The sequence below is a fragment of the Embiotoca jacksoni genome, unplaced genomic scaffold, assembly GCF_022577435.1.
Source record: "Embiotoca jacksoni isolate LCO1_2020_lvr unplaced genomic scaffold, fEmbJac1.0.p SCAF_9, whole genome shotgun sequence".
Classification (NCBI taxonomy): Eukaryota; Metazoa; Chordata; class Actinopteri; family Embiotocidae; genus Embiotoca; species Embiotoca jacksoni.
Genome location: NW_027185447.1, coordinates 14,728,498 through 14,748,196, shown reverse-complemented (window position 1 = coordinate 14,748,196; position 19,699 = coordinate 14,728,498). Strand labels below are relative to the sequence as shown.

General features: G+C 39.4%; 2 protein-coding genes across 3 annotated transcripts; one reads left to right on the top strand and one right to left on the bottom strand.

Annotated features, from left to right (window-relative positions):
* Positions 1-1,950: 1,950 nt before the first annotated feature.
* On the bottom strand, positions 1,951-10,892 carry slmapb (sarcolemma associated protein b). Of its 2 annotated transcripts, XM_069140904.1 has the most exons (10): positions 10,793-10,892; positions 10,414-10,473; positions 8,311-8,439; positions 8,138-8,212; positions 7,729-8,031; positions 6,962-7,178; positions 6,623-6,794; positions 4,412-4,546; positions 3,011-3,098; positions 1,951-2,608 (listed from the first exon to the last, which is right to left on the bottom strand). In XM_069140904.1, exons 2-9 carry the CDS (start codon positions 10,463-10,465, stop codon positions 3,015-3,017), a joined length of 1,167 nt encoding a protein of 388 aa, XP_068997005.1. In that variant the 5' UTR covers positions 10,466-10,473; positions 10,793-10,892; the 3' UTR covers positions 1,951-2,608; positions 3,011-3,014. The 2 variants fall into 2 exon arrangements, with proteins under 2 accessions (XP_068997005.1, XP_068997006.1); XM_069140905.1 differs by lacking the exon at positions 3,011-3,098.
* Positions 10,893-13,753: 2,861 nt separating this feature from the next.
* On the top strand, positions 13,754-19,699 carry LOC138193309 (ceramide synthase 5-like). The gene is made up of 10 exons (XM_069141282.1): positions 13,754-14,168; positions 15,350-15,452; positions 15,649-15,779; positions 16,504-16,561; positions 16,749-16,799; positions 16,940-17,032; positions 17,739-17,867; positions 18,173-18,279; positions 18,444-18,600; positions 19,168-19,699. The coding sequence occupies exons 1-10, from the start codon at positions 13,993-13,995 to the stop codon at positions 19,300-19,302; spliced, it is 1,140 nt and encodes a 379-aa protein (XP_068997383.1). The 5' UTR covers positions 13,754-13,992; the 3' UTR covers positions 19,303-19,699.

Sequence of the window (19,699 nt, the reverse complement as noted above, 5' to 3'; positions counted from 1 at the left end):
AGGGAAATGCAACCACCTAAACCACTGATTTGTATCGGAGCAAACCAAATATAGGTTTGAAAACAGCCTTGGTCCAAATAGGAGAAGATCCAGAATCTCTGCATCCTTTCATTACTCTCCAAGCCTCCTAAACACCCCCTTCTTTCAAACCCTGATTTACAGCTTTAAAGGATCATCCTAATGATGTCAGTATGACATCACTATGGTTACTTGGTCAAACCTTGGAAAGAAGAAAACAATAATGAATAAGGTGACTTTCTTGTGTAAACATCACTGATATGGCCCTATAACATTTAAAAAAGGAGTAATATTACTGAAGAGTTACCTGGATAAATAATGCAATGATGAAGTAAACTCTCTCCCTTTGAACAGATGGCACATGGAGAAAAAACATAACTATTATCATTGATGCTTAAAACAACCTGGAAATTCTTCAAGTGAAAAAAAAGAAGATAATTTAACCCTCTAAAGCTCTAACATAATTTGTTGTGTATATCATAAATATTATTCAATCCATTCAATCCTACAACCATGACAAGATGTGCAGCATTATTTTAATGGAGCATGTGACTGAATGTGGATACATGATTTCATTCATTCACATGTTGATACAAGCTTTAGTTTCTATTTCAGAACCAAGTCCAAACTGTCCAGTCTTGTTTTCCACAGTAAGTCAACACACTGTGGCTCAACTCCTCCAAAGGGGCAACAAGTCTTTGTCATACATGTCAAACTGCAGGTTATTGTCTCTCCATATGCGTTTACTGCATGTAGTGCTCCATGTTCCTCCATGTTGTATTATTGGCCAGAAAACACACATGCTGCGATTACCTGACAAAACCTTTCTCCATGGAAAACACAGTGGGCTCTCTGCTGCAAGCATCAACCAGCTTCTTTAAATGTCATCTACAATACAGAAGAGCGATTGGAGGGAGCGGCCAAAACAGAAGATATGAGACCTAACAACGTCCTTTGTTGGAGGGCAGGAGAAAAACAAGCTCAGCAGAGCACATTTACCTACCCTGAACATTCAAATAGAGTGCAAATAAAAATAAATTACCTCCTGACTGCATGCACTTAATGTTCGTCTGCAGGAATGGAAGGAGCTCAACGGGATGAATGTGATCAAGAAAAAACAAAACCCACGGTAGGAGGTCCTTACGGTTCAGTGACTACCAACGTATGTAGTGAATATAAGGTGTAATAGTGTTTCTTGATCGAGGTCACCCTTACATTTTAGAGCAGTTATTAGTAAAAGGTCAAATCTAAGAAACTGTACCTTTTTAATCTCTTTCCAAAATACATGTATGTTTTGTATCTATTTACAAGAAATTGAAGATTATCATACAGTACACCAAATTAATATATATTTCATGATAAATCTTGGAATTTACACAAACTCATATAATGCATTGCAAACATTTAACATAAAAAACCTGAGTCAACAACAAATTTATCTTTGGGCTCATTTCCAAATTTAGATTTGTCAATTATCAGTTTTTAAAACCTGGATATTTTAAGTACAGCGCCGGTTTCCTGCAGTGGTTACTGATGCGACACAATATACGTAAAAAGAATGCATTCAAACCATTTTGTTATGTTGATGTGTTATGTAACACAGACTTCCCTCTGGTACGAGCAATGAAGAGATGACAGTGTATGGTTATAAATAAAATATCCATTACACTGAATTTATAATTGTCAATGTCTTTGGCATTGGCACATTAAAGTTTTGCGATAGAGAAATATTTTTCCTTGTTTTATACTGCTGTTAAAAAGTTTGTGCTGCAATGAATCGGAGTGGTTCAAAATAAAACAAGCATTTTAAGGTAATTTAGCATTTTATCATGTATCCTAAATGAAAAACAGAAGGAAAGTAGAAGTCAAATACACACACAATATTTGCAGTCCAGAAATTGACCCCTTCAATGAAGCAAATAGCTCTAAAGGTTCTGTTAAGTTTTGTTTAATGATGCTCTGTTGAAAAAATATCAAGATAAATTCCTGCTCAGCTAAACGCCGTCTAAACCCGATCTAGTTTCACATTGATAATCTCCCAGCAGTGGCCAACACAACCATCACTGACTTACTGTTACCCATCATGCACTCAATGGGGGCGGTGTTATTGTGACAACATTTATTATTCTGACAATTACATAGATGTGCTACATGAGAAGAGGTTCAAACTCTAAGTGATGGACTTAAAATATCATCAGATACTTAGAATTAGTTCATTGTGTAAAGTATGTTTACATTCATTAATAGGTAATCCTAGAAGTCAAAACGGTAAACAAAATCCAACCCAACTAGATTTCCTTCAAGTAACCGACATACAAAGAAATGTATTCATCATTTTGCACACATAACCAACAACCTTTTATTAACTTCTCTGCCATCTAAAATAGAGCATCTTAAAACAAAAATATGAGCCCTCCTAATTAATAGTGCAGATATGGTAAGCGGGCAAGTTTTGACATCTGAAGACAAATATGGATTCACTTAAGTGTGTGTGTGTTTGAAGGAGTTGCCCTCAGGTCCGGAAGAGCACAGCAGCAGTCACAGCTGTTAGAGCCACAGCGACCACAGGCCCCCAGGTCATCCACGGCTTCTGAAACAAGCGGCGACACAGAAATGGAAAACTTGAGGTGTCATCCACGTAAAACCAGCCATTCAAGGATCGCCAAAGCTTTGACAGAGGGAGCCACTGAGACCAAGACAGTGCACAGACAATGCAAGTTACAAACAGCTCTTTCAGGTAAAGATAAGCATTATCCAAGCCAACTGAGAGAAACAGTTGTTAAGCATTAGCCATCCAGACAGGACAAACAGATGTCAGATGTTGGAACTGTATGATTAGAGAGGTTAGATTGCTGAGACGACAATTTTTGGAGTTTACCCCCCGAGGAGGGCATTCTGGGAAATTAGGAAATCCTGATTCAGTCATGCAACGATGTAAAAGACACTGATGAGAGTGAAAGATGTAGGCTGACTTGACAGGAGTAATGTGTACCTTACTACCACAATGCGCCGAAGCACCAATACAGCAAAGCCAGGATAAGACCGATGACTATGGCTTGAACAGGCAGCAATAGGGAAGTCTACAGAAGGGAATGGATATTATAGTAATCAACTGCAATGGGACATACTTTGGTTGGGCGTGGCTTTATTAATAGATGCCACAGTCAGTAGTCTGTGTCTGTAATTGGTGTTTATTACAAATCTCAGTCACACGGAGCGTTCACACATATGGATACAAAGTAGTTGACAGTATGTGACCTCATGAATCTCTGGCTCGCGGGGTGTGTTGTCGTTAACACATCATTTACATACTCTGTTCTGATTGGACAGTTGTCCTCTGATGGATTTGCAGAACTATGTACGTGTAGTTCATTTACTCGGTACACAATATCTTTGCTTAGCTAAGTTTTTTTTTTTTTGCCTTATGTCACCTGTTGAAACTGTTCTAATACCACAACAATGCCCAAGCTCAAAAGTCAGGTTGGAATTTCTATACAGTATCTGAGCAATGAGTGCCCTTTGTCGTGATTGGCTCTCGCCTGGCTGTCACTTGCCATGTGTGAGAGAATATTTATATAAAGTTGAGTCTTTCTCAGCTGTCCATCTTTTTGAATCCGTATGTGTGAACAGCCCATAACAAAGCCACAGTAAAAGACAGTGGATGAGTAGAGGGGAGCCTGTACCACGAAGCAGGTTCAACATACCGAGGATATCTTTTCCTTATCTGGCTTCGACTCGCCAGGTCAACCCACGATTTCCCAATTCACTCTTGAGCACGTTCATATAAAAAAAAAAAGGGCCAGTGTTTGCAGCAACGGACCAATCCCAAACATGGACAAGTCTATTGTCTGCAAATCTTACAAACAAAAAGCATACTAAACTATGATATTTAACAAATACCATAAGTTAAACATATAATCCGGGCTAAAAACAGCACAGCTGCAGTTGTAAAATGCAGGAAGGGACAGCTGACAACATAGCTGACTGACTGTGAATGTGAGAGTTGAAAGGCGTATAATGTCACTGTTAAACCTGAAGTTACCTTGCTAACCCTAAATCGTGCTTCGTGGTACAGGCCCTTGGTGTGCTGACATGAAAGAAATTTGTTTTTGTGAATCTTACAAAAGATTCACCTCATATGTCTGGACATATTTCACAAAATAAACTGATGTACAAAACAATGTTGCAAATGTGGAAGCTCATGCTCCCAAAATGTTCACTTATTAAAAAACAAATAAAAACAAAACGTAATTGCAGATCATTACTTCTACACTTAATGAACCTCTTCATACATTATTTGTCAGTTACATGTGACTATATGAGATGTGAGTTTTCAATAAAAAAAAAAAATAAAAAAAAAGTCTCCCTCTGTTGAGTGTTTGAAAATACTCACCTTTGTTCCTTTCTCCTGTAAGTCCTTCATGTTGGCTTTGCACTCCTCAAGTTCATCTGTAACCACCTGTTTTTCTTGCTCAGCCTTTTCGTATTTTTCCTTTAGGTCTGACAGCTCCGTTTTAGCCTCCTCGAACTGCATGAAACACATTGTTACATTTAATTTAAAAGAAAACTCAAGCCCATACACTCGAATGCCTTTAGTGTCACTGGAAATCTATTGAATGCTTTAAGATGGTACGTGTTTACCACAGGTTTATTTTGTTTACAGGCTCACCCAGTCTGTCCCACCAAGATGCACTGCGGAGTTTTCTATATATTTAGCTAATCGGGACGAGTTCAGACAACGCTGTGGAAAGGAACTGCAAGAGCCCTCTGTTTGCATCAATTCATTCAGTGGCTAAAGGAGCAGCACCACCACATCAGGATGAGCGCATTGTGGTCGAGGATGACTGCATGTCTGCGTGTTGCTATTAAACAGCGATTCTCATTATCACAGCTTGGATCATCCCTATCAAGCATGCTCAATTTGACTGAGGGCATAGAGCAGCGTCACTGCCAGCAGACAACAACCTGTGGGATGTATGAACTGGAGGATTTTTTTGTTTTTTAAGTTAGCTAAAGTTTTTAGTAAAAAGCTGGGAGTTTCCCCATCATTTCAATACAGTCATAGATTTCTTTAGAGGAAGTCATCAAGTTTGTGGTGGCTGCGACTGTGTCCTGGCCTTCATGCGTACAACACTATCTCAAAATAGAAAATCTCTTCTAACTGACCCCAAATTCTCAGCGATGGTCCCACTTTCAGGCACAAGACAGCCAGTACAGTTTTCTAATCTCGGGCAAGTGTTATCATCTTTTCCTACCTGTATACCTCTATGATCCACCCCTTTTTTTGCCTCTGACCCTGATTTTCTGACCTGAACCATCTCATTCCTCAGGCGTTACCCTAATGAAGGCACTGAGTACTAGCCAATCAGAGGCAGAGTGTGAGTGAGTCTTAAGGGAATATGGGTGGGGAAAGAAAACCAAAAAAATAATTCCTAAGGCACAAATTACATGAATTACTAAAGCATCATAAGACACCATATGCCCGGGGGAAAAGCATCCAGTGGTCCAGGAAAACGGATAATAAAAACAAGGTTTATGCTTGAAGTGTCATTGACCAGATAATTTGGTTTAACTGGTTTAACATTCTCTGAATTGCAATTTTTGTTGGCATAGTAGTCCTAAGAATTTGAGTAAAAGCCATGTGTTGACATTACTGGGAAAAAGTTGTTAATTTGTTCTTTCTCTAAAAAGAGATACATTCAAAAATGTTTCTACTGAAAATCACCGTAAAAGATCATTAAATGAGGATGATTCAACACTGACGTTTTTCAGTTTGTGAGTGTCACGCACACATAAAATCATGACTGCAACTCAAATGACAAACTGCCAGAAGGGAAATACCAAAGTATCAAAAGATGATTACATGACACACTTGATTTTCAATGTCGTGACCAAACAATCAGAAGCAAAGGAACACCGGCAGTGGCAAAGCTTTGATTGCATTGTTGTCATGTTATTTAAATTCTACTGAAACATAAAAGAGCATTGTTGATTTAACACTACTTAAAAAAAGAAGAAGGTTAAATTTAGCTTTTATTTACTGAAAGCTAAATATAATTTCCAAATGCATTTTGAATCTTTACCCTTGGGGGAGTAGCGTGTCATAGTGATGGTGTGTCTTGTATTTAATTCAGTTTTTCTTCTATCAAATACCTGTCTCTGTATACATTCATTTCATTTATGATTCTGTATGTAATAAAATTGGGATTTTACTTGCTTTCAAAAGAGGGCCTCTAATCCTCGCTGAGAGTGCATGTAGGACATTTCATAAATACTGTAACACCTTGTCAACGCTGGGTCTGTAACGCAGCATGGTCAGCAACTGCACTCCTCCAACACTAGATCTGTTCTGCTACAGCTCTACACTCAGAACTATTATGATTTAGTTCACAGATCAATATGCATGTGTAAGTGTAGAAAAAAAACACCGAATTTTGGGCAGCATTAATGTGTGGAAGAAGAAGAGAAACATGAAGCCGTGTGGTTGATTAAAATGCATCCAGTGCAGACAGGCACCAACTATCAGGTATGAAGTACTCGTCTGCATGATTCTTTCGGAGATGTAGGATCCCTTAGGTTGACGTCTCTCGTTTGGAGAGCATACCTCTCTCTGCAGAGCCTTGCTGTGGCTGTCTGCCGCATCCAGTTGGGCTTGCAGCTTGGTGCTATCCTGCTGGTGCTGGAGCTGCAGGGCCACCAGCTTCTTCTCTGACTCCTGCTGGGATTGCTCAAGGGCTCTGAGGCTGTTGTTCAGATCAGCATTCTGGGCATGCATACTACCAGAAACAAAACAACACAGAGTTCAATAGGTGAAGGATGACGAGCAGAAAAGTGTGTGGTATATCAGATAGCAAAGCGTGTTGGAGCCGAGTCAAGCAAACGAGGCCGCACAAAGGTGGGGGCAAAGCTGAGCTCTCTTGGTAATGTAGATCTGTGCACTGACCTGGCAAGGTCCTTCTCCAGCTGCTGCTGTTTCTGCAGCAATACCTCTTTCTCAGTGCGCAGTGCTGCACTTTCACTCTGCAGGTTCCCCTTCTCTTTCTGGTGACTGCTTCTTTCCTTCTGCTGCTTATTCACGATATCCTGTTTCTCTGAACGCAGGACAGAACATTCCTTCTGAAGACCATTACACTCCACCTGCATGGACTGCAGCTCACCGGCTGTGAAAAAAAGAAAGGGTTTTAATGTTATGATGCATTCTTCGAGTAGATTGTCTGTTCTCAATTTGCTTACGGATAAAGTTAAAATCATCACAGACCTTTTCTGATTGTATTTTTCAACATATTCTGAGCTGGAAAATGGTTAATGTAGAGCTAAGTATGAAGACAACTCTCTTCTTGCAAAAAAGAAAACATATCTGAAATCATGCTGCCAGTAAGAGTCACTCGGTTGAGAAGAGAATATAAAGATTTGACAATAAGTGACAATAACAGAAACTTAAATTTGCAAGTTTAAAATAGTTTATCCTATGGTAATTCTCTTTTTTTTTACAATCAGTGTCGTAACCCCACAATCTATGCTTTATTTATGCAGGTAAAATTTGTAAATACTGAAAAAATACTAAGAGTACCTCCCCAGTATTTTCAAGGCAATTGCTTTCCGTCATGCATGCATGACTGAAATAAATACTTCAGTTATTATATCAGACACGTATGGTACTCATTTTACAAGCTGTTGTATTTTTTCATCAAATGTATTTGCATCATGTACCTTGTATTTCTGCAGTTTTTTGCCACTGCTTGCTCTGCTGCTGAAGGTCACGCTGAAGGCTGTCAATCTCGCGCTCGTACTTGTTGGCAGTCTGACGCCATTTGTCCAGATCCTTGGAGACAGTTGCCAGGTTAGACTGGATAGCAGCGACGTCATGGTCCCGCTCAGCAGTGGCCGCCTCCAGGGCACGTTTCAGCAACTTCACCTCATCACGTGCACTTTGGAGCTCGTCCTGTGAACCGGAGGAGCCATCTAACTGCTCCCTGAGGACGCCCACCTCATCCTGGAGCTGCCGCAGCTGGCCTGTACCAACCACGGTCAGTTGTCAGTTTAGCCATTTTAATTAGAGCTATTGGGCTGTACTATCCAGGTGACAAATACACAAACCTATCCTAGCACAAACATGTACCTTGAAGAAGTTTGATCTGTTTTGCAGATTCATCAGCTTGTTGTTTATTTTCTTTCCTTTCTTCCTTCAGGGTACCTACAAAATAAAAAAATGCATTTACTTCATTCATTTGGAGTTTGTGTGTATACAGTATTAGTGGATGGTGTGCATCTAACATACGAGTTCAGTGTTACCTTGTAGCTCCATGCATTTATGTTTCTCTGTATTAGCAAGGTCCTGGGCATCTCGAAGTTCATCATTCAAGTGCTGAATAATTTTTTCTGAGTCCCCAGAGGACCCCATGTTTGACCTGGTCAGATCATCTGATGAAGAAATACAGAACAGAAATCATGATCCCAGTTAGAAGATCCATTCTCCTAACATAAACAGTGAGGGTAGAGCCTCTTTTCTTCTTAAAGGTCAAGGGTCAGACTGCATACAGAGACACCAGAAAGTAAAGTTTAAATTATGATAAATCAGGCAGTTGTGATTGCAATTCTGCCAGTGACCACAGAAATACAAGAATAAAACGAAGTTCCACCAATTTAATTCTGCTAGTCCCAAATATTTAACCAGGCCCGATATACTAGATGATTTCCCAAGATATTAAAACAGGCCTATTACATAAACTAATTGCTAATCCAGAAATAGATACAACTGCATTATCTGCATTATCTATTAAAGCTTTCACTCCAAATTGTCCCTAACCCAGCCACATACGAGTGTCTACCAGAGCTACAGTGCTCATTAATAATAACTGTCAACAATGCACAAAGGGAATAAACTTGCCAACGTTGTCAAGGGTCTGTTGTGTTTCCCAGAGGTGGAAAAACACTCTACAAATACTTGTGCTTTGCAAATGCCCAGTGAATATCTTGATCCCCTAATCTACCATGGCTAGGAAAAGAGATGACCTCATCTCAGACCGAGCATTTGGCAGAGGCAAAAACAAGAGTCAGGACAGGTCAAGCATGTGCACCATAAATGGACACAGCACAGGACTTGGACTGCCAGGAAATGCCACATTTATTGTATAAACTGTGATGTCATTGTGTCTAGCACACATGGCAACATAAGGACCGAAACGCTAGAACTTGTATATCATTAGCAGTACGATCAGATGGCAAAGATAAATGTCCCTAAAATTAACGGGTATGAAACAAAGGCCATTGACACCCTCTGACTCAAACACATGACCACCCTGCTGTGTGGCAGACAAAAGGATGGGAGGACAGCGCTCTGCCCAGTATGTGGTTGCGTGTCCCTTCACGTATGCATATGTATGAGTGAGAGACCGAATGTGAGTGGGCTCCCTATAAATACACTGTCTGTGTCCAGTTTGTGTGACAGATGAGGGTTAGCCAAAGCAGTAAAGAGTATTTCAGACAAGAGTGCAACATGTTATCTTTAGTAGCATTAGTTAGTACAGCCATTATGTCTCAGTGTCACAGAATGACATCCACAAAAGTGGTAATGGGATTAGTCCGCGTGTAAAAATACCTCACAGATTAGTTGGGCATACTGAACATCACATTGCCTCAAGTGACGACAGAAAAAAAAAATGTAGGAGAAAGTCTTTTTTTAGCTCAAGTGCTGAAGGCTAGAGCCATCACAGTCCATCTTGCCCCGCTGTCTGTTTCCTCCCCACTGAATGTGACAGTAGGGTTAGCACCGCTCGCACTGAATATCCACGGTAGTCTCTATAGAACAGCTGATAACACTGAGGGATGATAAAAATGTACAGCTACAAAATGTTTCATGTGTGCCTTAATGTGAGAAATCTCCCTCTTATTCACTGAGATACGGTTGTCATGAGGACAGTGTTTGCTTTGTGCTCCTTATATACTGTGCACTGTAGCATTACAAATTCATTCATCATGCAAAATTGATTCATTCTGTACCATGCTTGCACATTTTGTCATGAATGTCCCTGCTGCTGTGTTAGACTATCATTGTGTTATCCTCGACATTCTATTTTAATTTGTCACCCTAAATGTCAAACACACATTAGTCAGCTGATGTGCCCTCTGTGCTCAGAGACTCCATCTTCTAATAAGCCGTTGACACAGGAGAAATCAGGCTCTAAAACAAGGCCATCTACAGCGCTGTGAAGCTGCCCTTACAGATTCACACACTCTTTTTAAGTGTGACTCATGCTTTTTTTTTTTTTTTCTCTTTGCACGTTGTCAGTTAGCGAGATCTGCTGCGTCAGGTACGAGCCATTTAAAGATCAAAACAAGGCAAAGTCATTCACGTAAATTGTGTCAATTTTTTAGAGAATAAAACAATACAATTACCTTTAATCAGTGATACGTTATTCAGGGGATCACTCAGCTGTTTCTCATCCATTTGCTTATCTGTAAAAAAAAAAAAAAAAAGAAAAGAAAAAAAGAGTACATATTATGAGAAAAGATACACAAATACATATCTAAACCAAGTATCAATGATGATACATAAAATACATCTGAATAAAGATATTGAATAAATTAACTAAGATTATTGTTGCTGTTGTTTTGTTAGAGAGTTGAGAGGTAAACACAAAATTGCATTTTAATCCATAAGTACTTTAAAAAGAAGCAACTGCATAGAGCTGCCAAGACATTTCCTTTGAGGACAAGGTCACAGAAAATATACAACTAAAAAAGGTTAAGAATAATATTCAGCAGGGAATATTACCTTAGGTGATCCAGGAGCTAGAGTACTGAGTATGTGCTGAGGCTACAGCAGTCTCTGACATGAAGAACTCTTCTCCAACTATCAGATTTTTTTCAGATGTAAAATGGAACAGTCCAAGCAGTGAAAAGGGGGGGACACTAATGGGAAGACAGACACCGTGTGCCACACGTCCCCGCTACTGCTGGCCTGAAGCCACTGACGACAAAGAAGTGGGTAAAGTAAACAGACAACGATCTAAAGTGTGGCCAAAATACTGCACTAGAGGTAAGTCAGATGGATGTCCTCAAAAACATGACCCCCCTCTATTTTGTGGCTGAAGTCCCCAGCCCCTCCACACTGGGTCATGTATCCGAGTAGGGCATCATGGAAGCTGCAGCTGCATACTGACACAGAGAGGTTTTGTTCAGGGCTCTGGGCTGCTCTCTGGCCGGTTGGTACTGATGTAAAAATCTACAGAATAACACTGAATAGAAATTGCTGTGCAAGAACGCATGTCATTTGTGTGTGTGTGTGTGTGTGTGTGTGTGTTTATTGCATCCACCTATTCTCTGTTTTTGCCCTGTGGGCCAGTCATTAATTATCATAAATCTTTTAAATATTGGCCTTTGGGGTTAGGTCTGAATATCATCCTGAAGAGTGAAGTTCTGCTGTAACTGTTGTAGGGATAAACTGCATGTATTGTTTAAGCAATCTGTATTACATTGCACTACAAAATAAGATAGTTAGCCTCTTCATTATTCTTTGAAAATTATGGGTGAGATTCAGTTAAAATCCATTAAAAAAATATCCACACACTGGCTTTCTGGTTGCAATGCAGGTTTAAAAAAGAGGAGGCATGTTTAGTTTACTTAGTTATTATGAAATGATTAAAACAAATTTATCATACACAAGACTAACTTTTAAGTTAGCCTGAGTCCTGCGAGTTGCGAAAGCTGGATTCTTAATGCAGTCTGACTGATTTGGTGTTTGTCAGTTCATCTTCTCATTTGAGGTGGTGCAGTTCCTTATCACTGATAGTGATAATGTTTCTTATCAACAAATTGCAACAGGCTAAATGGTGCAAGCATGAGCAGCTCTCTTGTAGGTTGTTTTTCCAAATCAGAGCATGCTTAAAAGATAATACACATGATATTTGCATGCAGGTACTTACTCAGCTCAACTATACAGGAAACAGTAGAACTAGGTTCGTGTTTAATGGGGACTGTGACCAGCTGTAAAAATCGAAATGACTGCTGATAGAAAGTTTACAACACTGACAACATGCATATTTACAGTGGTTAGTGTCCACTATAAATATGTGTTAATGCTTGAACATTTTTGCGAACTTTACAAGCTTTAATACCCAAGTGTCCTGCAAACAGCCACAAAAATATTAAAAAAAAATAAATAAATTGATAAACCATTTTTAGACATTGCAATTGCTAACTCCGGCTACAAGAATGTATGGGTAAGGGATTAAGTCATGACACAGAGTAAAATGTAAAATCAAATGAACTGAGTAAAAAAAAAAAAAAAGACCAGGAACAGATCTGCATAAGTTTGAGTTTTCATGTGTGGACAAATTCCAGCATGAGCGTTTAAGACGGGTGGATTGCTCAAAAGATAGTAGTGAAGTAAAATGTAAAGTTGCAAATCATTGATATATTCTCAGTCAATGATCAACTATTCCCACCTTTTACTCAATTTACAATCTTTACAAATGCATCTGAGCATCCCCCACACAGCTGTTCACTGGAGTCTAGAAAACACTAAATGGCCAATCTTCAGTTAATGGGATTAAATCTCTGAAGGACAGACAAGTAAATGGAAAACCCACATGACCACCAAAAAGGTGGAAGATTCACCCGTCTGTTCAAAGTTAAGTCTCTGCAGCAAAAATACAAAACACTTAAGTTCAAAAAGTTAGTTACTTAAAGAACCTACATGATGCAAACATATATCCAACTTTTGGTCACAGGCTTCAACAGCAAATATATGCAAGGTTTTATCCCATTTGCTTTTACCACACTCGACAGTGCCTTGAACCTTGGTGGCACTCAATATATCCTGCCAGAGGGCACTGAGCAAAGATCTTAAAAAGAGCAATAAAGATCTAAACTGTCAGCTTATCAGCATTCAACAAATGCAGTCTTGTACATAATACAGTCACATATTCAAGACATTAATCCTTCTTCATGAAGGCTCAGCTTTATGGTCATTTTCGAGGATAATTACGGTCATGAAGCCAGTTTTTGTTGCAAGGGGTCTAAGCTAAAAGGTACTTTATACATTTAATGTGTATTTATGTAGATTATTTGGCAGGCCTAGGCATACTTATTATCTATATTTGAGGTGGAAGGTAATTAAGTCGACCTCAGTAAACCCACCATAAAGACAACGTGACTTAATTAGACTTCAAAGGATTTGTTTTCCCTTTGATGTCGTAGTCCATACAGTACAACTAATTTACGATGAATTACTGACTTTACTTGATCTTTATCAGATTGTTTAGCTGAATTAGTGAGGTTGATCAGTAAAGATTACTAACTGTTACTAGACATTGCCTAAGTATTAGCTGCTTTTTTTTTTAAATTTTTTTTTTTTAATACCAATTATCGTCATCGTTAAATGAGGCAAAAAAATAAATTTCCTAAACTGCCGTAACTTACCGCCAAACAGCTCCGCACCGTAGCTAGGTTATTGCTGTTAAATATTTCTAAGGGATAATTTAGCATAAACTGATCAAACTTTAACGCTAATTGCTAATCGGAGGTGTAACTTTAAACTGCTGACGTTTGTTGAAAAAAAAAGTGTACGCTGCTGTGATTGGCTTTTGAACTGTCAATCAAGTGGCTCCCTGACGCCGATAGAAGCCGCCCACATCGTACTAACCAATCACAATCGGAGCATTCCTCCTGCAAACCCTTCGGCTATCCGACACAGCCCCAACTTTTAAAATCACAACAATGCAGGAGAGGCAGTTACAGACGCACAGAAAGCAATGAGGTGCCTCATTGAAGTAATCATTGTGGTTGGCCCTGCCCCAGTATAGTTTAGCCGTAGGAGTTTACCAGACGCGATGCCGACTTAGTGTAATGCTACACGGTCGAGGTGCGAACACAATTGCAAAAGTTTTCAGTTTGCTGAACCAAACCACCAGATGTCCGAAAAGTGATTTTCCAGATTTAATCTATTTGCTATTCTACTGATTTTGATCCCCGATGACTTCCTCTATTTCGAGTTGGTTTTGGAGTGACAGATTTTGGCTTCCCGAAAATGTCTCCTGGGCGGACATGGAGCATCCACCACCTGGTGTGGAATATCCCCGGCTGGGACACATACTGTATGCCCTGCCCCTGGCTGGAGGAGTTTTTCTATTGAGGCTGCTTTTTGAAAGGTAAATTTAACTCTTGTTTATTGTTAGTTTTAGAGTAGTTTCGGTGTGAGCGCTCAGCTGCGGGCTCCAGGATTGTGTGGCAACTGTGGTTCATATGGCTACAGAAATGGGAACTTTTAACTATACAGATGATGTGATTTACAGGATTCATTATATTTTTATATTTATCTTTTATATTTTACAAGCCATTTTTTTATCAACACAATGTGGAAATTAAGAAAAAAAACAACTCTGTGGAGTCAATATGATTATATTTCCTAATATGTTGTCACATGTCTTTTCATGTGATAGATAATTATGGTCCATTTCTTTTTAATGAGAGCATATAAGAAGAAAAAAAATGTACTGCTGGTTTTGCAGTAGTCTTTTATCTAACATGCCAGCATTCCTTTGAGGTGATGACACATTGAAATGAATCCAGTGGTTTGTGACATTGCTCTGTAAGGATAGTCTTCTGGATGTAGTTTAGGTGGGAAAAGCAGGACACTAATTCCTTATGTGGTCGTTGTAAACGGAACATTTTCTTTTAACTTTACAACTGCACAGAAAGCCATCAATCAGCAGCTAACCTAACTTTCTGCAGAGCTTCATTAAGAGTAAAATTATAGAAAGAGGAAAGCCAAAGCCCAGTTTACTCTGTACGGCTATTCATTCAGACTTGTTTTTCATGTTGCACTCGTCCAGACAAGTGGGGTGTTGTTAGGTTGACATGTCATAAATGCCCCAGAGTTTAAGAGTAAACGCTGACCAGCTTAACCAGATGATCTTGTGACACGCATTAGTATTTTGGGTGGGAGGCTTCCCACCAGTACTCTGTCTTTCTTACTCTCACATGACAGGTCATCATGCTCTGTGTAGACTAGGTGCTACATTCCCCAGGATTCCTTCTCTGTTGTGCATGCCTGTGTCTCTCCTTATAGCCTCTATTATGCTCTCTTTCCCTCCCTCTTAGACAAACACACTCCTGAATGTAAAACATTAAGATTGTGGGCAAACTGTGAAAGCTCAACAGTTCATTTAAGAAGTGATGGAAGCCATTGGCAAATGTTGGCCAATAGTTTGTGTTTTTTTTTTTTTTTAGAGGTATGAAACTTCTCTCTATGACTCTGTCCTTGTCTGAAAGTCTCTTTTAATACCACAGCATCTCTGTTTTTTTCCCCCCTCCGTCTGTGTGTATACAGGCTAGTGGCCAAGCCCTGTGCCCGCAGTCTTCAGATTCAGGCAGGAGTGCCTCGGCGCGCTCAGCCCAATACAGTCCTGGAGAGGCTGTATCAGTCCAAAACGGTACATAAGGCCTGTGTTTGTTCTGTAGTCCGTGACATGCTCCCTTACACACTAAAACTCTGACATTATTGCACCGGAATACACCACCATAGACGTAATAATACGTTCAAGTAATACCTCATGTCGTGTGACAGGCACACCTTTTAGCTTTGTTGCTTTACACGCAAGGATAATTGTCACGTACTGTCTTCCGTAGAGTGCAGACACACGGCAGCTGGAGGGACTGTCCAAGCAGCTGGATTGGGATGTGCGGAAAATCGAGAGGTGGTTTCGCATCCGTCGGAACCAAGACAGGCCCAGTACACAGACAAAGTTCTGTGAGAGCATGTAGGTGACTTAAGAGGTTTCTACTACATTGCTGGCAAGTTGTGAATCCAATAAAAAGGAGTTAAAAAAAAAAAAATCAACTACACTGCAGTACATGTCAGTTTTCATGCTGATCTGTCAGTGGGTCCACTTCTCTGGTCCATATTGAAACATCTCATCAACTATCAAATGCCATGAAGTTTTGTTTGGACATCCAGGGTCCCAAGGGGATGAATCCTATCGAGTTTGGTGATCGCCTAACTTTTCTTCAAAGTTTTCACATATCAATATCTACTAGATCGCTCAGCTCAATATTCTGTACTGACGGCCATTATTTACTGATGATAAATCCTAATGGTGTTAATGGTCCCCTGACTTTTATTTGATTGCCACTCTGATGTGACATTCATGGTTTTAAATCAAATGTTTTCCACAATTTTAAAACAAATTGCCAAAAACTGTGGTGCACATGTCTCCTATGGGATGAGTTGTAATCACTTTGGTCACTTTCCAAATTTTGATATGCACAGTACTTTGTTGATTACAAAATACTTACAAAAATAATTTCCAGTCTAATTAGTGCTATTTAGCAAACATTAGCATTGTCACGATGAGCATGTCCGTGTGCTAACATTTGTATGTGCAGCCTCACAGACCTGTGTGTGTGACTCCACACTCTTAGTCATGTCTTTTAATGAGAACATTTTTCAGTTTTTCCCAATTTTGTGATTTTCTTCCACGTTAGGTGGCGATTAACATTTTACCTCGGGATTTTTACCTACGCTATTTCCCATTTGTGGGTGGTAAGTTGAACACGCACAATGTATGCTTTTGTAAATTTCTGACTTAGTCACACTAATGTGTTTCATAGCCTTATTTTGTAATGAGAGGTGAGCATGTATCAATTACTACGGTGTGTACGGTTTTGTTGATAAAATCAATCATTCAATCAATTGTTGATTAAAGCAAATTTTTTTCTGTTTCTGTTAGTCACCTTGGACGTGGGATACCAGACAGTGCTGGCACAAATACCCTTTTCAGGTTAATAATTTTGAATTAGCTGCATATGCATCACATCCAGGAGTTTATGTTATGAGGTGACTGTTATCTTTTCATCATGTTGGCATGACAGTCTGGTTACTTATTTGTCAAAGGTGTTTTTGTTTCATTCCCTCTGAAAGTCTCTGAGTCATGGACAGTACAACCACTATGTCGCTGAGCTGGCTTTCTATTGGTCTCTGATGTTTTCCCAGTTCATAGACATTAAACGTAAGGTGAGTAAACAACAGCTTCACTAACACTGTTGTGTTGCCTTTCAGTAGATTTTTAAATCCCTTGCCAGAATCATAGGCATCCACATCTTTTGTTTAGTTAATAAGGCCAGAGAGCTCTTTAGATTTTGGCATGATACCACCACATAGTTGAATAGATAAGACAAAACCCGTTCCTTGATGTCAGGCATTTATAAAAGACATCTGTCACTCCCTTAAGAGGTTAAGCAACTTATCAGAATGAATGATAAATGTCAGGTTGTATGTATTGTTTTGTTTCCATGTAACTGATGTTTTTTTAATTTTATTTTTTTAATGTAGATTGTGAAAATGATTGCAAAATTACAATTTTAACTGTCAGTTGTTTGAACATTTGATCTTTATTAGTAGGTACTGTTTCAAAGATCACATTTGCTTGTCCATACATGACAAAAAGATGGAATATACTTATTTCATGCCAGTATTAACACAAGCTCTTTCAGTTGGTGTTGTCATAACCTGTCACCCCAGTTTTTAAACAAACTCTTTTAGTGGGTGTTGTCACTGACAGTGTTGATGAATGTGAACAGACCAGAAGTGAGGACTCTCATTGTTCATTCAGCTGCAGGTGTTTTTACGGGCCTGTAAATTTACAGAATTGTTAACAAAATCCTATTTACCACTTTGCCCTCCTTTCTCTCGTCGTCTCCCTTCATTTCACCGATGATAGGATTTCATCATCATGCTTGTCCACCACCTGGCCACCATAATCCTCATCACCTTTTCCTACGCCAACAACATGCTACGAGCTGGCACTTTGGTCATGTGTGTGCACGATGCATCAGACATCTTTCTTGAGGTAGAAATATCCGTGATTATAATGTTTTTTTGTTGTTGTTATTGTATCTGTTCCAGGAAGCAAATTTATACAGGGTTCTGGTTTTAACTCGCACCATTGTTCAAAATGTTGGTAAACACAGCTGAGAACATATGAGCATGGAAACCATACAGTAGGACTGTGCTGTGAACTACTCCCTATTTAACAAAAAAACACATCTCTTGCGTAGATTGACGAGATATCATTGCTGTTAATTAGAACACAGAGATTAAAAAAATATATATATTTTATTATTGTGAATAATTAATGCTTTATATTCCCTCAAGGCAGCCAAGCTGGCCAACTACGCCAAGTACCAGAGGCTATGTGACAGCCTGTTTGTGGTGTTCACCATTATCTTCTTCCTGACTCGACTTGTCATCTTTCCTTTCTGGTGAGACCAATAAGAGCCGATTCACATGAAATGACATACATGTGCTAACTTGTAACATGTTTAAATATTAAGAGACCCCTTTTTTACACTGAATTAATTCCTTAATGAAGTAAAACTAAAACTTAAGAGTTCCAGCAAACTCAGTATGCGTGTTTTTGTTGTAGGATTGTTCACAGTGTTCTGATTGAGAGCTGGGAGATTGTTGGGCCGTATCAAGCCTGGTGGCTGTTTAACGGGTTGCTGCTGGTCCTACAGACTCTTCACATCATCTGGTTCTATCTCATCACTCGCATCGCAATCAAAGCCATTTTCAAGGGAAAGGTTAGTCTGGTTTTCTGTTGTGCGTCGCTAAAATTTTAGCCATGCCACTGGTTGTATCTCGGGGCCCCCGGTAGCCAAATGGTAAATGGACGTTGCACATAACAGCAGCGTCCATGAGTCCAGCTTGCAGGGGTCCTGCCTCTCTCCCCTCGTTTCATGTTGCTCTCTATGCAACCAACAAAACTACACATTTTTAGATTACAGCAAAATTTTAGTGTCTCTGCAACTATAAGGTGGATTGCCACATAAATTGTGTTCAAATATTAGGTAGGCCTGGAGGATAAAGCCTACTGATTGTGCTGATCCGCTGACTTTTTATGTAGCAAAACCAGCAGCTTTAAATTTATGGTTGTCGTTCTTTTGGAAAGATTGTCATAATACTTTTTTTTTTTTTTTTATAGGCATTTATGTTACATTAAGGGCAGACTATTATAAGTTTTGTAGTCCTGTCGTCTTTCATCTGTTGTCAATTCAGAGTCAGGTCAAAATCTCAATGTACTTATAAAAGCCCTGTTACATCATAATGGTTCATAAACCTGTCATTTTAATTTGAGTTCTATTTTACAGGTGTCAAAAGATGAGCGCAGTGACATCGACAGCAGCTCAGACGAGGAGATTAATTCCAATTGCAGTAAAGAGTCCAGTCAGACTCTAAAACCAAAGGACCGCAGTCTCCTTAATGGAGAAACCCATGACCATTGAGTACCAACAGGAGGTATTTAATTGCAGTTTGACTTTCAATCACCTCCAGCGTGCCTGTTGAGACCAATTTTGTTACTTTCACATTCTGTAGAGCTGGGGTTTTTTTTGTGTGTGGCTTACACCCTAGCAATGTCTTACTGAGGTCAGGTTTACAGTGTGATGTTTACACCAGCTGTTTGCTTACAGGTGTGTGTGTGTGTGTGTGTGTGTGTGTGTGTGTGTGTGTGTGAGTAGATTTTCTTTGTGATAGCTGGGAATAGATATTTCTGCTGTAAAACAAATCGGTGCATCTGCCTCGCTGACTATGTTGCTTTCTCTCCTGTAAGCTTACAATTCCAAACCCCATGAAAAATACCAAAGGTTTATGAATAAAATGTTATTGCATCAAACTCAGTGA

Coding starts and splice junctions, on each gene's coding strand:
- slmapb (XM_069140904.1), bottom strand. CDS start 10,465: ATGGATGAGAAACAGCTGAGTGATCCCCTGAATAACGTATCACTGATT. Junction 8,213..8,310: donor TAAATGCATGGAGCTACAAG/GTAACACTGAAC, acceptor TTTATTTTGTAG/GTACCCTGAAGGAAGAAAGG. Junction 6,795..6,961: donor CTGGAGAAGGACCTTGCCAG/GTCAGTGCACAG, acceptor TGTTTCTGGTAG/TATGCATGCCCAGAATGCTG.
- LOC138193309 (XM_069141282.1), top strand. CDS start 13,993: ATGACTTCCTCTATTTCGAGTTGGTTTTGGAGTGACAGATTTTGGCTT. Junction 14,169..15,349: donor TTGAGGCTGCTTTTTGAAAG/GTAAATTTAACT, acceptor GTGTGTATACAG/GCTAGTGGCCAAGCCCTGTG. Junction 18,601..19,167: donor AAGCCATTTTCAAGGGAAAG/GTTAGTCTGGTT, acceptor TCTATTTTACAG/GTGTCAAAAGATGAGCGCAG.